This window comes from Dromaius novaehollandiae, chromosome 10 (genome assembly GCF_036370855.1).
Source record: "Dromaius novaehollandiae isolate bDroNov1 chromosome 10, bDroNov1.hap1, whole genome shotgun sequence".
In the NCBI taxonomy this organism is placed as follows: Eukaryota; Metazoa; Chordata; class Aves; order Casuariiformes; family Dromaiidae; genus Dromaius; species Dromaius novaehollandiae.
Genome location: NC_088107.1, coordinates 17705791 through 17720977, shown reverse-complemented (window position 1 = coordinate 17720977; position 15187 = coordinate 17705791). Strand labels below are relative to the sequence as shown.

Genomic DNA, 15187 nt, shown 5'->3' with positions numbered 1-15187 from the left:
GTGTTTTGGAGACATTTATGGAGAAACACTGAAGTTGATTTTACAAGGCAGTGTGCACACAGAATGAAGCCTAATTTAAATTTGCTTAATATTGTAATGCAGTAGCAGTGTGAACATGACGTTTGCCTGCCAAGAGTGTGCGTGCCACTTCTCTGTGGGCACCCTCAAGGCATCTTGCTCAAATTCCAGAGCTTGTTATTAACTATATTTAGACATTTAGGCAAAATTACAAAAACTGACAAATGGTAAAAGCATCCTGTGACGTTCTGTGGAGAACTAGTACTGCCGCACAGATAGCGGTAGGGAGTCAAGACTGCCTATTAAATTAAGATTTGGATTGAGGAACCATCCCCGTGAGTTTGTACATTCTAGTCCTTACCTTACAGCATGTGGAATGTGAAATTTCTCTGTGTTGTCTATGGTGGTAGATTTACTGTCCACGCAGTAAGACACAGTATATTTTCCAAACAGCTTGCAATCTAAAGAGCTGAAACAGAGCGAGAAAGGAGGAACTTATTATCTACATTTCATAAGTGCATTCAGTGTGCAGTTGTGTACAATGATAGATTTTCTCTATTAATTTACTGATTGATTGCATTTTGATTTGATTTGCACACTATTTCCTGTTTTTTTCTTGTTCTATGGCTATTTTTAATTTTTCTTTGAGCAGCTGAATACATTATATAGCAAAGGTATTAGAGTTGGAATGCTCTTTCTTCTAACATTTTTTTCTGAAGAATATCATTAGATTGAAATTTTGTGCCCTGGCACACTGCCTATTCAGCCGTCTCCTCCTCATCTCTTCAGGCTCACTGCCGAGTGGCTCTCCCACCTGGCCTGGCCGGCTTATCCACTGTGTCTGTTTTCCTCTCTGCTGCCAGTTACTGAGCATTCCTTGGGCTAGAAATCTGCGACCAGGGCAGAAGGCATTGGAAGAGGAAGCTGAAGGAAGAGAATAGTTGGCGTGAAGTCCAAAAGCACTGGCTGCACATGCTGGCTGTATGGTGCAGTTCACTTCAAGGAGAGGAATTTCTTTCAGGCCTTTTGTAGAGGAAAGACAGGAGATCTGAAGAAAAGAGGAAGCCTTAGCAGAGGGAGGGAGACAGGGTTTTGGTCGGAGATAAGTTGAAGGTTTTAGTTCTCTAGAGGATATACTTGAGCAGATACATGTAGGACCCCTCCCTCCTGTTTTTGAGGATTGTGCCAGCCTTGACCAGCACTGAGGGAAAGGGAGGTTAATTTGGTGTGTGTGTGCTGTCATCCGCAGCAGGGAGCCACAGGGCCCCCGCTGCAGGCTGTACTCTTTGGGGCTCCCTGCACATGCCTGCCAGCATGGCGTAGGACCAGTGTGCTCAATCTGCATGAAGTCCATTTCTGAAAGATTTTAAAGGTTTGGAAATACCTTTCCTTAATGAAGCACAAACAGATCTATTCAAAGGTTTGTGCAAGTAGGACTGTTGCCAAAATGCTCACATTCTCCTTTTTCATCGGGAAAGGTTTTGAACTTTTTTTTTTTTTTTTTTTTGAGGACATTGATTTCATGAAAGGAAAGCTTAAGGAATTAATAAGAGCCGGGATGAAACTTTAGGATGAGGCAGAGTTCTTTTGTAACAGGATCAATTCACATCTTGTGCCAGGTAGTAAGTGAGGGCATAGGGCAGAAATTGGTTTTAGTAATATATAACTTATTCTGGTGATTTTCTTCCACTGTGTGCGATGGAGACAGAGGTGCCCACCCGGGCAGCGATGAATGCTGCCGGGGAGCCACCCTGCTTCACGGCGCCGAGGGCACATCGGTTTTAGGGGGTGCCTGGGGGAGCCGCTCGGTACGACGGCATCGCGCCCCGCGGCGCAGAAGGGGGAACGCACAGATTTTACGAGGACGGGAAGACCGCCTTGGAGAGCACGCACTGGCAATGGCCGTGTGCCCTTCTGCTTCCAAATACCGGCGGCCCAGAAACCGACCCGCCGCGCAGACTGCCGTGGTTTAAACAGGCGAGGAGGTTTCGTCCTTCCCTCCCCGCAGCAACGCTGCAGCAGCCGGGCCGCTCCCCTCCCCTCCCCTCCCCTCCCCTCCCCTCAGGCGGCGGGGGCGGCGGCGGGCTCTGCCCTAGCGCGCGGCGGCCCCTGCGGCCGGGCGAGGGGCTGCGCATGCTCGGCGGAACCTTCCAGAAGCGGCGGGGGGGCGGCAGGGCTGCTGGTCGTCCCCCAGCGTGGCGGGGCTCAGGGCGGGCTGAAAGGGGTGCAGCTGTGCGGGGTGTTTATTTGCAGGCGCGTTTGTTTTAGCGTCTCACTGCTGGGGTCCCTCAGAAGCGGTGCTGCCGCAGCTCCCGCGGGAGCAGCCTGGCCGTTGGCGATGCTGCTGCGCCCGCTGCCTCCTGCGCCTCTGGTGCCTTCTCTCAGGGGCGGTGCCGCCTTGCTGCATGAGCAAGTCACGGGCTGGTACGTCTGGTGCAAAGCAGTGATTCCTCAGTAGTGTGGTTAAAGGAGTTTGAAGGTTTTTTTGTTGGGAATTAGGCTGTGGACCCTAGGCGAGGAGGATGGCTGGTTTTGCCGTGCTTGCTTACGGCTCCAGCTGGGGGTGTGGCCTTCCTGGGCCGCTTGCAGCCTGCTCAGCAAAGAGGTGCCAGCCTGAAGCATCATTTAAGTCCTATTTAGAGCTTGCTCCATTCATCATTGTGCAGGAGCATCTAAATCCCACCTCTTCCCTTTAGAAAAGATGGAGGAATGTGCAGTTTAATTTTTCTTCCCAAACCTATACATTGAAATTTATTTTTAGACAGCCTGGTTGTATTTAGGGAGTGAAATGTGTTGGTACTTCATCGTGACTTGGTTTGGCTGATTTGTTCACAGCACCTTAGAATAAACGCAACTATAAATTAACATTCGGGTTGCCTGTATTCCTCCATTCTTGCATTCATTTTAACTGAGTGTGGCTTACTGTGTGAACAATAAAGTGTTTTAGAAAACCAATCCTTTCTCACAGTTCCATGTGCATGCAATGCTAAAAATCTCTGTATGTGAATCTTAGTGCTTCAAATAATAGGATAAAACCAATGGGAAAGCATGCTAGGTTTACTTACTGAGCTTTCTGCTGGGAGTGACAGACTTGTAATTTCTGCTTTGTGGAAAGGTGGTGATTTGTAATTTATGGTCCAACTTTTCTCAGTTTTTTTTGTCTTGATAGAAGATGTAAGAGGATTCACTTAGGGTGGAAAGTTTAAAGTGCAGTGCCTACCCTGTTATGCAGTACAGGTGCAGTTTGTAATTAATCTTGAGGTCCTCATCCCCTTAGTGCCTAAGTCAGGGACGTGGCTGAAGTGCGCTATGGTCCCCTTCTAGCCTGTGTGCCTGGGTTTTCTTCAGGCTGTGGCTAGAAGTTTCAATACAGGCTGAGAAATGCTCCCAAGTCTTGCAGTTTAGATGTGCCTGGGCTAGCCCTTAGGTACTTCAGGCTGGTTTGGCAAGGACATTGTAAAAAATGGAGTATGCTTTTTGGATTAGATTGTGTGTTTGGTCTGTAAATTAAAAACTAAACAGTATGTGTTACCAGGATTATTTACTGAAAGCACTTCTTTCGGTTAAGTCAATAATGAATAGAACTGTCTGGCTCTGTACAGCAGGATGAGATTTTGCCCAAATTCACTGTTTAATACAGTAGTTTAAAAGGGTAAGGTGAGAATTTCTACAAAGACTTGGTTGTGCTAAGGTAGGCATAAGAATGAAAAGCAGATCCATTGAAACAGTGCCTGTATAGTGAACTTAGTAACTGTGTCACAGTTTTAAAAAGAGCCCTTTTTTGAGTGGAAATGCATCTTGCTGCCAGTCAGTTTGGAAAAATCTTCACCTTAAAGCCTTACTCTATTCCCTGAGGCCAGATAGATCCTTTTGTAAAGTCTGGGATCAGATGACATAGCAATAAAGTATATTGCTTGTGTGGAATCAATCGCTTCACAGCTCACTGTTTAATTGACATTTTATGTCCCGTTGCCAGACCGATAGTGTAGTTTGACTTCAGCTTAAATGATACAGGAAAAACTCGAGGATTATGACAAAGTATTGGGTAGAGGAGGGTGTAAAGATACATGTAAGGTTAATTAGCAATGGAGTACTTTTTACTAGTTTGGTATCTTGTTTTACAAGTGAGCTCTAAAATCCATTAGTTTTGCTGCAATTTATGAGTCGTAAGTGTTCAATGCTTCTATAAATCCTAATGGGAAATTCTTGTTATTCAGTAGGGACAATTCACTTCACAGATTTTGCTCTTTGTAGACACTGAAGAGTAGAAGTATGTTGTCCATTTGCATCAGAGGAATGTTATCTGTAGGTAGTAGTATTAGGTATATGACTGACTGAGGCAATGTTTTACAGTTGTTCATCAAAAGAATTTGAAGACCAAGGGGCCTGAGACTGTCAGAGAAACTTCCATTCTGGTGTGTGTTTGTTGTTCTGGTGGTGTTATTTGTTGTTGGCTTGATTTTTATACTGTTCAAAGCCAGTGGCTGTTTTAGTATTTCTTTCTGTAGGAGCAGGAACAGTTTCTACTTAGAAAGGAATGAAGGACAAAAGTTAGGAAGCAAGAGTCTCATTTTACAGATCAAGTAAACTCAGCCTGTCTGTAGTTGTTAATGTGATGCATTAAAAACGCGGTAGGCTTGTGTATCAAATGCAAAGGAAGAGATAGGTCCAGTAAAAAATGCCATAGTTGAGCAGCAGATCTTTTCTGCTTTCTGGGAAACACAAATCTTTTCTTAGAAACCAGAAGGCAAACTTAAAATTTCAAGTGTAATTTAAAGGATCAAAGCCAAATGAGAAATAGGAGGAGGAGGAAGAGCACACCAGTGTGAGACTTCAGGGACTTGGGACTAAAGGAAACCAACACAGAAGATAAGGACACTTCAGAAACACTAAATTGCTAGTTTGACTTAGTAAGTGGAAAGATAAAAAAATGTATACTGCAGAGTTGCTGCATGATAGCTTGTGTTGCAGCTTATTTAAAAAAAAAAAAAACCCTTGAAGAGACAGAATAGGACAAGTAATGACTCTTATGGATCAGAAAGTGGTCTAGAAATTTTAAAACATCAACAGGAACAAAGAATTGGTTTTTGAACCAGAAAGCTAGCAAATATGTGGGGAATAGATACATTAAAATTGTGATTCTAAAAGATGTTAGAAGTATCCAGGTAATCATTCAAACTTCAACTGATTGGGCGTCAGTAGTTTAGATAAAACTCAGTAGCTTAGGTAATGGTTGAAATTCCTTCTGCATCTGTGCAGTTGGATTTGACACCTCCAAAGAGGCAGTATTGTGACACTTCCCTGTGCTTTCAGTATGTCACTGAGGTAGTGGAGATGTAGAATTGTTTGATCCAGTTCTCAAAACTTTTATCATATCTAAGATCCAAATTTTAGAACAGATCTGTGCTAATCCTTTGTCCCCGTAAGGGGTAACTAAAGCTTGGCTGAAAATTTGTCCCTTTTACAGAAAGCGGTTGTTAAACACATTTTTGAAAAAATTGCATCTGTTCATTGTGGCTAATTGTTACATCCTAGTTGAAGATTAAAATAATACACTGTGGGTCAAGTAGAAAATTCTGGGAATGTGATATATTAGCAGCTAGAAAAGATGCATCTTTGAAAGAGATTAAACAGCAGTGGATTTCAGTTATGCTGTAGGGTATGAACTGGAGCTTGGTGTAGTCAGTGGAATTTTACTTTTTTGATTACGTCAGCAAATGAAAATTTGCTGTCAAAGTAAAAAAAGAATTCCACTGGTACATCACAGTCCCTATGTGACACTATTACTCTGGCTTGGAAGAAAACTAGGGGATAACTGCAACTTCAATGCAACAGATGATTTGGAAAAGAATGAGTATATTAACAAACTTGGTAGTGTGAGGTAGGTAATGTATTAGGCTGTATCTGTTCAAATAATAGATCTTCACAACTGTTTCTTGCCTTTTATGTTGCTCTGACCCAGAGTTCATTCGTCTGACTTCATTTTTCTTCTTGCATGTCAACAGTGATGGCGGTTCTTGAGGTTTTATTTGTGATGAGCTTTCACTAGGTTTTGAGCCCATATTTTAGATACTCTTTTAAAACTCAGAGTTGTTCTCTTAGTGTTTCCCCCAAACTAAGGAATAGTCACAAAAAAGAAATTTATAAAAATGAAGAGAAAAAAAGATTTTTTTTAAAATTTGCCTCATATTTAGTGCACTAAAGTTTTTTGCCGTTTTTCTTTTTTATTATTTTTGAAGAAGCCAAGCATTATTGTATTTACAATAAGTTTTTGTCGATTTTCATAACTTCCGCAATTCATAGGCTTAATAAACTTAAATGATGCAACAACATTTAAATACTTGGCTTCTGTGAAATGAAAGCTATGGCTCAGGTTTCTCAAATTATATGCATTAGCTTTGCAAATGGGACACTATCTCATCTAATGGGGAATAACTTGGAGAATCTAAATAGCAAAAGCAAAAATAATTTAAATAATCTTGATCCTTATGTCTCATTAATGCAAACTAAGTCTGAAAACTGGTACCATGTTGTAGTTGGAGGAAAGATTTGGCAGGGCAGTTCAACATCGGTCCGATTAAAAACTTTCAGTGTTGGATTTACCATTTGGTTGCTGTCATATGGGCAGTTAAATATGAACAGAGATTAGTTTGTGTCATGAACTCTTTAGAAGAGGCTAAGAAATTAACCAGAAATGACATATTTCTCTGATACTGCTCTGGAAACCTTTGTTCTGTCTCCAGAGCAGAGAACAAAGCACAGTGTGTCCTTTGCAGGCCAGATGGGACATTATTTTTTAATCAGACTTTGAAGGATGATTTTCAAGATATATCCATAATATATATAAGTCCCACATAGCCATGGTTGTTACTGCCTATATGTTATTTATCATCAAGTTGTTCTTTATCATCAGGTGATTCTGAATTATCTGCCTGAAGAGTGATTGATTTCCCCCCCTCCAACTGATAAAGATGCAGCTATGAAAAATTCCCCCTTGTATTTCATAGCCTTAGGATACTTCAGCCGTATAAAGTAGGAACTATTCCTAGGAGTAAAGTTTAGTATGATTTTGCTGGGTCACTCTCTGACAAAGCTAGGTACCAGTAGAGACAACATTTCTGATATTGACAATCTGATGGAGACTGTTAACTCATTATGTACAAGTCACTGTAAAGCCATGCCACAGTAAAAGCCATCAGCAGTTTACAAATGCTCTGAAGTTACAGCCTTATAATTGTGATGATCACTATCTGAGGATTACTGCTTTCCTCACAGACATGCTTTGCTTCTTTAAAAAGACTGGTCAGTCAGAATACCTTTAAGGCCGTAGGAGGTTAGTTCTTGGGGAGTGTCTGAGTGTGGTCACAGAGGGAAGCTTCTAGAGACCTCAGGGAATATGTCCACGCCACAAAGATGTAGCAAGAATCTTCCTAGATTGGAAGAAACTGGACCAGAGTTTGCTGTATCTCAGGAAGTTTGAGCTAGGAAGTGAGAAACTGACTGCAGGAGTGCTGTTTATTTCTGTTCTCTTTCTTAGTTACTTTTAGTTTTCTGTATTTAAAATCCTAGGATTCTAGTATATATTCTAATAAAATAAGAGTTTTTTGTTCTTTAAGCACTTTTGGTTATCCTTCACTCAGTGAAAGATATAAAAAGATTGGCCTCAGAATTCTAGGCAGCTCATGTTCGCATTACAATATTAGTACCAGTTGCCCAAGTAATTCAGTTCTCACTGGAGTTTTATGTTTAAATAGCTCTGCGTAATTCATAATACAGCATAAAATTGTAGATTCTTCTTCAATAATTTGGTAAATAAAGTGCCCTTAATTTACATGTTCGTTTATTCCAAATAATTCTAATCCTTCTTGCAGGATGAGTCCTGTCTTCCTTGCATCCTTCTTGTGAAATAAATTGTGGTACTCTGAGATGAGTGACGTACCTTAACCATGAATATTTTACCCTCTCCTTGGGAAGGCCAAGTTGTGCTCTGAATACTCTGAAACGCTGAGAAATAAGTGCCTGCAGATTATAGTGCTTGGTGTCTAGAATGTGTGATCATTCATAGCTTCGGATGATACACTAGCTTTACTGAGTTTATTTGCTATGTTACTGAAGCTGCAGTAAAAATAATTTACGTTAGCTGTGTTTTGAAGAGTGGAAACACTGGTAAGTGAAGGATTATTTACAGAATGGCTTAAATGATTTTTACTTCTGTCAGAAAAGGGTCTCAAGGTTTGTTTCTTAACAGTAGAGTTGAATGGCTGGAGGATTTGTGACAGCTTTTGGAAGAATTTAGCATATGATGCTAAGCTGATCACTTAAAATGAACAAAAGAAAAGGGAGGGAGTGTAATACTAATAGCAGTATCTTCTTATTCAGGAGCTGTTCAGTTCTTGAGCTATTGGATCTTCACAAAAGGGCAGAACATAGAAGTATTTTTCAGTTCTTAGTTCAGTAATGAAAAATGTGCTAGGTCCTTCATAAGCAATTAGAACATATGGTTTACTCAATTTTATAATCTAGAGGAGTTTCAGTTAGAGATAAAGCTTGGATGGTAAGCTGGAATGGAGCAAAATTTGTAGAGTGACGTGAATTTGTGATAGCTGTTAGCTGTGGCTCTGTTTTTTGAATATCTTTTGCTGGACAAAAGACTGAAAATCTTGTTTTTTAGGTTCATTTTAAACTCCAGCAATGTCCTTTTAAGTGTGTGCATTGTTTTTATCACAGACTTTTCAAAGATGATTTTTGCTTACAGTTAAATGTCCCTTGTACTTTGTTTGTCATTGTGCTAACAAAGAATTCTTTTTAACCAGCGTATGTAACTTTACCATTTCATTTCTCAATGACTTCTTTAATAAATAATTGTGTTTTTTTTTATTTAACTTTATATCTTTAGAAATACTTTGCTAGCAAAAATGGTATTTGTCCCTGCCCTTCGTGTTTCTAGCAGAGACATGAGAAAGAGGAGATGTGGCCAAAACTATTTCAGAAATGGGCTGTCTACTTGCTGCCTGATACATATTTCCCTCTGTTGCTGTCTTCAATCTGTATTATGCTCAAGCTACCTGAAGGAGGAGGAGAAAAGCTGATGAGCCTGCAGAAGAAACTTGCTCAGAGGAGCTAGTCTGCTTATAGAATCAGGCTAAATAATTAGAGCAGTTTCATAATTAGACTATTCTTGTCACTCTAAAACTTTGTATGCAGTTTTAAAAATCCATACATTTAAGATTAAGGACCAGAGTCCTTTTCTGTGAATCCTCATTTCTGTGTGTGAGCCTAATCTGGTGTACATTCTTCTGATTACTGTGAAATTTTGCTGACTGTTGGTAAGAGGAGTTATGAAATATCTTGTTGTAAGCTATTACAATGTGTATCATGCTGTGAAGAGACTAAATTTGGAAAGATTTTTCTAAAACTAAACATACTCATTTAGGAGAACATCTGTCATTAAAAAAAGATGGTGTTTGAATTTTTACAAGGCATGTTAGAATGCTTACTTTGGAGTTGCTTTTTTACTAAGTATGTTCTGTTCATTTATATTCATTTTGCCTATTTTTTTTCTCTTAAATGTCAGTGTTAGTTTAATGTGCATTTCCATTTTAAAACTGCTGCTGTAGTCTCTGTAATGGGGATTTTTGTCTTTCTCTTCAGTGAAAGGAAGTCAGAAGTGTGAGCTGAATTGCCGTGCAATAGGCTACCGATTCTACGTGAGACAAGCTGAAAAAGTAATAGATGGAACACCGTGTGACCAAAATGGAACTTCCATCTGTGTGGCAGGGCAGTGCAAGGTAGGGTCCGTGTCTTTAGCAAGACTGCTGGTAGATTGTCTGTTTCCTACTTAATTTATATAACAGGCTGATACAATGTTATCTGTGAAATGGTGTTAGGTTTTTTCTTCAGTACATGTGAAAAATGCCAACTTTTATTATTATGGAGTTTATTTCTTAACTAACCTTTCTGCCTACCAAAAGGAAACTATGCAGTGCCGAAAGACTGGATATAGAAGCTATTTTGGCCATGATTAAGGTGATTTGCAGTGAGCTTTTTTTGTATGTTTAGCTTTCTATGAAAGAGATCTGTAAAAGAATTGGAGCAAAAAGACCGGAAGTTTAAAGAAGGCATGTAATACCTTTCGTTGCTCAGTCTTTAGAGAGGAGGGGTTTTTTTTCAGTCTCCAACATAGTGGTTTATTCAATTATATGTTTTATTTTGATTGCTTTTTAGCTGGTGTCAGTGTGCCTTTTCTGATTGGCCTGTCTGCTGTTTGTAAGATTCAAGTCTTACTGGCTGTCTGTTTACTCAGCAGTGATGTTCTCTTCGAAAGTACTGGGATGAATGGTTATTTTTCAAGGATTCAGGAGGTGCTACTGTGTTGACTTCATGCAGTCTGCTGTCTAGATTCTCTTTGTAAAGAATAAATACACTGTGCTTTCTGTAAGATGGTAGCAATCTTAAGCAGAAAGCTATGGTGTTTGAAAGAATGTTTATTTATAACTTTGGTAAAGTAAGATCAGTGAATATGTGTATAAAATAAATTACCAGCAAGTGGCATTTGATGCTTGGCTGATGTTTCCCATCTCTGTTGACAGAAGAAGCAGAGTGGGTCAGATGTGACTCATGAACCCAAATAGTGAAAGGTCAAATTCAGTTTAAATAGTTAGTTTGCCAGAGGAAATCTCTTATGAATACAGCTTTTTCTTCTTTATGCCCAGGTTCCTCTTACTTGTGCACATCTGGACAATGCAGTGTATATTTCTGTTCTGTATTTCTTAGCAATGCAAGCAAATCCATAGCTTTGGGTTTCTTTGCAGATGATAGATCTGTGTGAAACTGGTTATTCTTTAAAGGTTCCCTTGATCTCAAACTGATTCAGAAACAGCCAGAAAACTGTTTTAATTACAGTTCTGATTGATGACTCAAACTGAAAAATAAGTTTAGTATAGTATACCAGCTGTTACATTTTCCCAGTAATATGCACATTAAAAAATGTATGCTGATACATCTGTATTGGAGCTCTGGGATAGAAAGCAAAGGTGGTGTTCTGCAGCCTGGTAGGAATATTGTTCTGAGTTCTGAAAATCACAGATTACTTGTATAGAATGCTACTTTCTGAAGCTGCGTATAAATAAAGTGTAAATAACCTGGGATGCATTTAAAATTCTCACTGTGAATATATAAGCTGGGATTCATAGAGTTGTAGAAGAATTCAGGTCGTAAGGGACTTGTTGGAGGTCTTGTTATTTAGCACCCTACTCAAAGCAGGGGCTGCTATATCAGAGAGGTCTTGTTCAGGTTGGGTTTCGAATGTGTTCCTGTGTTTGAGCATAGTCATGGTGAAGATTTTTTCCTCATATTACTGAAATTTCCCGTATTGCAACTTGTGTCCATCTTCTGTTGACCTACCACTGCACACCTTCAAGAAGGATCTGGCTCCATCTGCTCCGTACTGTCCAGTTAGATGTAGACAGCGGTAAGATCTCTCTTTAGCCTTTTTAAGGCTAAAGATTCATGAGCTCTTTAGTTTTCAAATGGTCCAAAGAATCAAAGTCTCTGTTTAAACTGCTCCTCAGCAATGCTTAGTTAATGCTCAGTTAACTGGTGTAATATATCATTCCAAAGAGTTTAGGTAGGACCAGTTTTGTAGTGGTGCTCACTACCTTAGAAGCAATAAAATTATTGTGAGAAAGCCAAGATAAAACAGGTAAAGACGATCTTTATTTTGTGCACTTTGTGGTGGTTCTTGCTATAGCAAAGTAGAATGAAAGAGTAAGCTAGGAGAAGTTAGAGAGTTGACCAAGTCCCCATAATAGAGAAGTAACGTGGAACATTGAATTGCTTTGGGAGATAAGACTATAGAACACTGTAAGCTGAATTGTGCTCGAAGTTGCTTTATTTTAATTAAAAAACAAATCTCCCTGATTTTTGTTCTTGTTTGGTGCTTCTTAACCATGTAAGTGTATATATTACTGCATAACATTGTTACAGGATATGCAGTAAGTATATACACACCTTTAGGTAAAATATTAAAAGGTTTGTATTTTTTTCCGTAAAGAGGAACTTTAATTAGACAGACATATATTCTGACTTCTGATGATTGATTCTTCTGATTCGTAACCATTCACTCCTCATTCGTGAGTGTAATCTCAGTAAAATTGCAAGGCTGTTTTTCAGCTGAGCTCATATTTTATTGATACTTCTATGGGAGAAGATCAAATGGGAATGTTCTACATCACGACTCAGATTAGGTTCGCTTTAAATTTTGGTCCAAAGCAGAATGTTGTCTTTCCAGGATGATGAGGCACTTCGTTTTACTTTCCTTTTCCTTTCTTTTAAGCCCCGTAGTTTTTTGTTTCATTGTACTCTATTCTTTCTCATTTTCACTTAATTTCCTACTGCTACGCTGCTGAAATACCTCCTATGACTAGTCATATTTTAGTTTTTGGACATACCAAAAGTTGAAAATTATGGAAATAGCAACCATGAATTTACAAGGTAGTTTTACAAATAGAAGTTCACACAGTAACAGCGTGGATATTTGGATTTTTGACTGCAGCAGATCTCTTGGACAATTTGAGGCTTACATCACTAAGTTTTATTTCTTTCAGTATAAATATATTGTTTCTTGACTTAATAGGTGATACTCCCTGTTTTATTTAAAGATTTACTTGTGAATCTTATTTCTCAAATGCACATCAGTGATTTCTTTAGAAATGCCTTTTAACTGATTTAGCTGAAAAGGTCTTTTTCATGGGTTAGTAAATCTTAATGTCATAACATACCCATGTTGTTAAGGGGGGAAAAAAAAAACCATTCACAGAATTCATGTTTGATTTAGTGCATTAGTAGGATAGAATGTTCTATTTGCCAGATGACATCAGGTAAGTTACAAAGAAATTGCATAATGCTGAATCCTTTTTTTGGTAATTTAGACCATAACCTAAACATTGTAGGGCTAGAAAAAGAAAAAAAATCTTGCGCAAACACTTGGAGGTTAATACAGTTGTTTAAGTGATTTATAATGCCAAACATGAGAGGTTCAGTTCGTAAATGCTTATGCCTTTTGTTGTGCAAGTCCGCAGCGTAAAGAAACTCAGTTCTTGATCAAACTTCACAATAGGTGAAGTTGTGCATCTGCCTATCTCACATTATGTTTGAGCCTTAGAAGTAAGTCCTAAATTGAGCATGACTTTCCGTGTGCATCCGTGTAAATGTGGGCTGGTTTTTGGTGTGGTTTTTCTTTTTCTCTCTCCTGAGAAAATATATTTTAAACCTATTTTTATGTTTCTAACCCAACTGCCATCTTAATTTTTTGCTAGTAAAGCCCTTTCCTTTTACTCTTTTCCACTTCTGGAAAGATTTTGATTCCATTAGAAAATACTGTAATTGCTTTTGTACGAACATCTCTTGGCATCTGCCTTTGCCTGTCTTAGGGAAAAATACAGAGGACAGTGATTCAGTATGATCATTTAGTATTCTCTAGTCAGAAAATGTGTTAACTGCGTTATAATTATATTACGATAAAGTATGTAGTTTACCATTATTTCTACTAAACCTGCTGTACATTATACTTTACATTCTACGAAATACTGAATTGTGTTGCTTTAACTAGAAAGAGGAGTACTTCAATTACTACGTATATTATCACGGATATAACCTAAGCTATTGTGCAGTTATCACCTTTTATTTTAATAGTGGAAAAAATACTGTTTAAAAAGTGTGTTTTATATCAGCTATAGCTGATATTTCTTCTTTTTCATTATTTTGTGCATCTGTCCCATCTCTTTTTCCTCCCCATGAAGTATGTTTTGTTAGTTTGCGCTTATTTCAGTCCTGATTGTGTTGTTATTGCTAGCTGCCTTTTTGGTGGTTGAGCCTCAAGAAGTCAGTGTAGGCAGCAGGTCCATCTTGTCACCTGGGCCTGCAGAATTTCATAAGGCTTGAGTACAAGAATGTATTTGGTTCTTTGCTTCTTAAGAAAGAAAAATTGCAAGTCCAGTCTTCCTTCGTGTTCCTTCTGAACCTCCTGTTATCATCTCCCAAGTGAGGAGACTGGGCTCCTCCTGGTCTCACTGAGCTGACCTTTCTATAGTGTAGCAAAGAAGAACGTGATTGCCATCCTTTTTTTTTTTTTTGATTCTGGATTGCTTTCTGAATAGATACGAATATCGTATGGTGAAATATCATATGGTGAAAAATATGTGTAGGTTTTTGACTGTTGTTTAATGTGGTAGCAAACAAGCTCATCTCATGTTTGTTTAATATATGTGGTGATAAAATAGGTAGGAACAACCTCCTGCTGTTCAGCTCTCACAGATACTATAGATTGGATTGAAGAAGCACAGCTGCTTTTAGGTGCTGGTTATTTTCAGCATAGAAGTGAAGTTCTAGCCTCTTACGAAAGTTGTTTGGATTATAAGAAACTGGTTTGGAATGAAGCTGAAAGGTATGAAGAACTCTTGCCAAAAAAATATGGTGTTTGAAAGTTATGCAAATATTTTCTTTAAGGTTCATGTCTATGTTGTGCTGTATTTACTGGTCTTTGGGTGGTAGCGGGATTTAAATTCTCAAGCTTAAACTGTAAGGAGAGTGTTAGACTTCAGGAGATCAACTAATTGGCTTCTTTACAGGGTCTGTGAAAGAGAGTAAGTGTTTTGTTTATAGATTTGGCACACAGTGGACCAAATTTCTCACTTTGCCTATGTTAATAGGGCTTCTGTTAGGGGGGATTAGAGTTTTGGAACATCATCTGCTACTGTATTGTGATCCACAATAGTTACTAATCTAGGGCAAGTTCTTTCTTTGTAATTAACTGTGACATTGGAGAGTACTACTCATTATGAAAAACAGTGGCAGGATCTAGTCCTTTCACCTCCTTACAGCTGGACACAACTAAATCGTGGGTGCACCACAAGACAGAAAAAAGCTTTGCGCTTAGAGGAATATGTAGAGTTCAGGAGTGGTGGTGCCTGCCCCCCCCGTGGACTGTTACTTCCTGCAGTAGCTGGAATAGTTTATATTTCTTGACTTGCTACATTTTTTTCTCTAAGTTCATGATTTCTAACACAAATTATTGAGAGGTAGGTTCTCAAAAGTTTATTCTAATAAGGATTGCATTGAGGAAAAATGGTGAAATTTAAAGAAGATGGAAGCAATTACAGAAAGATACACA

The 15187-nt window shown here is 38.9% G+C and overlaps 1 protein-coding gene across 3 annotated transcripts in view; it reads left to right on the top strand.

The window, feature by feature from the left end:
- Positions 1–15187, top strand: part of THSD4 (thrombospondin type 1 domain containing 4) — a 448823-nt gene that overhangs the window by 190883 nt on the left and 242753 nt on the right. For all 3 annotated transcript variants that reach the window (XM_064517464.1, XM_064517462.1, XM_064517465.1), the window contains one exon: positions 9670–9806. In XM_064517464.1, coding sequence (XP_064373534.1) covers positions 9670–9806 — 137 coding nt within the window. The remainder of the gene's footprint in view (positions 1–9669; positions 9807–15187) is intronic.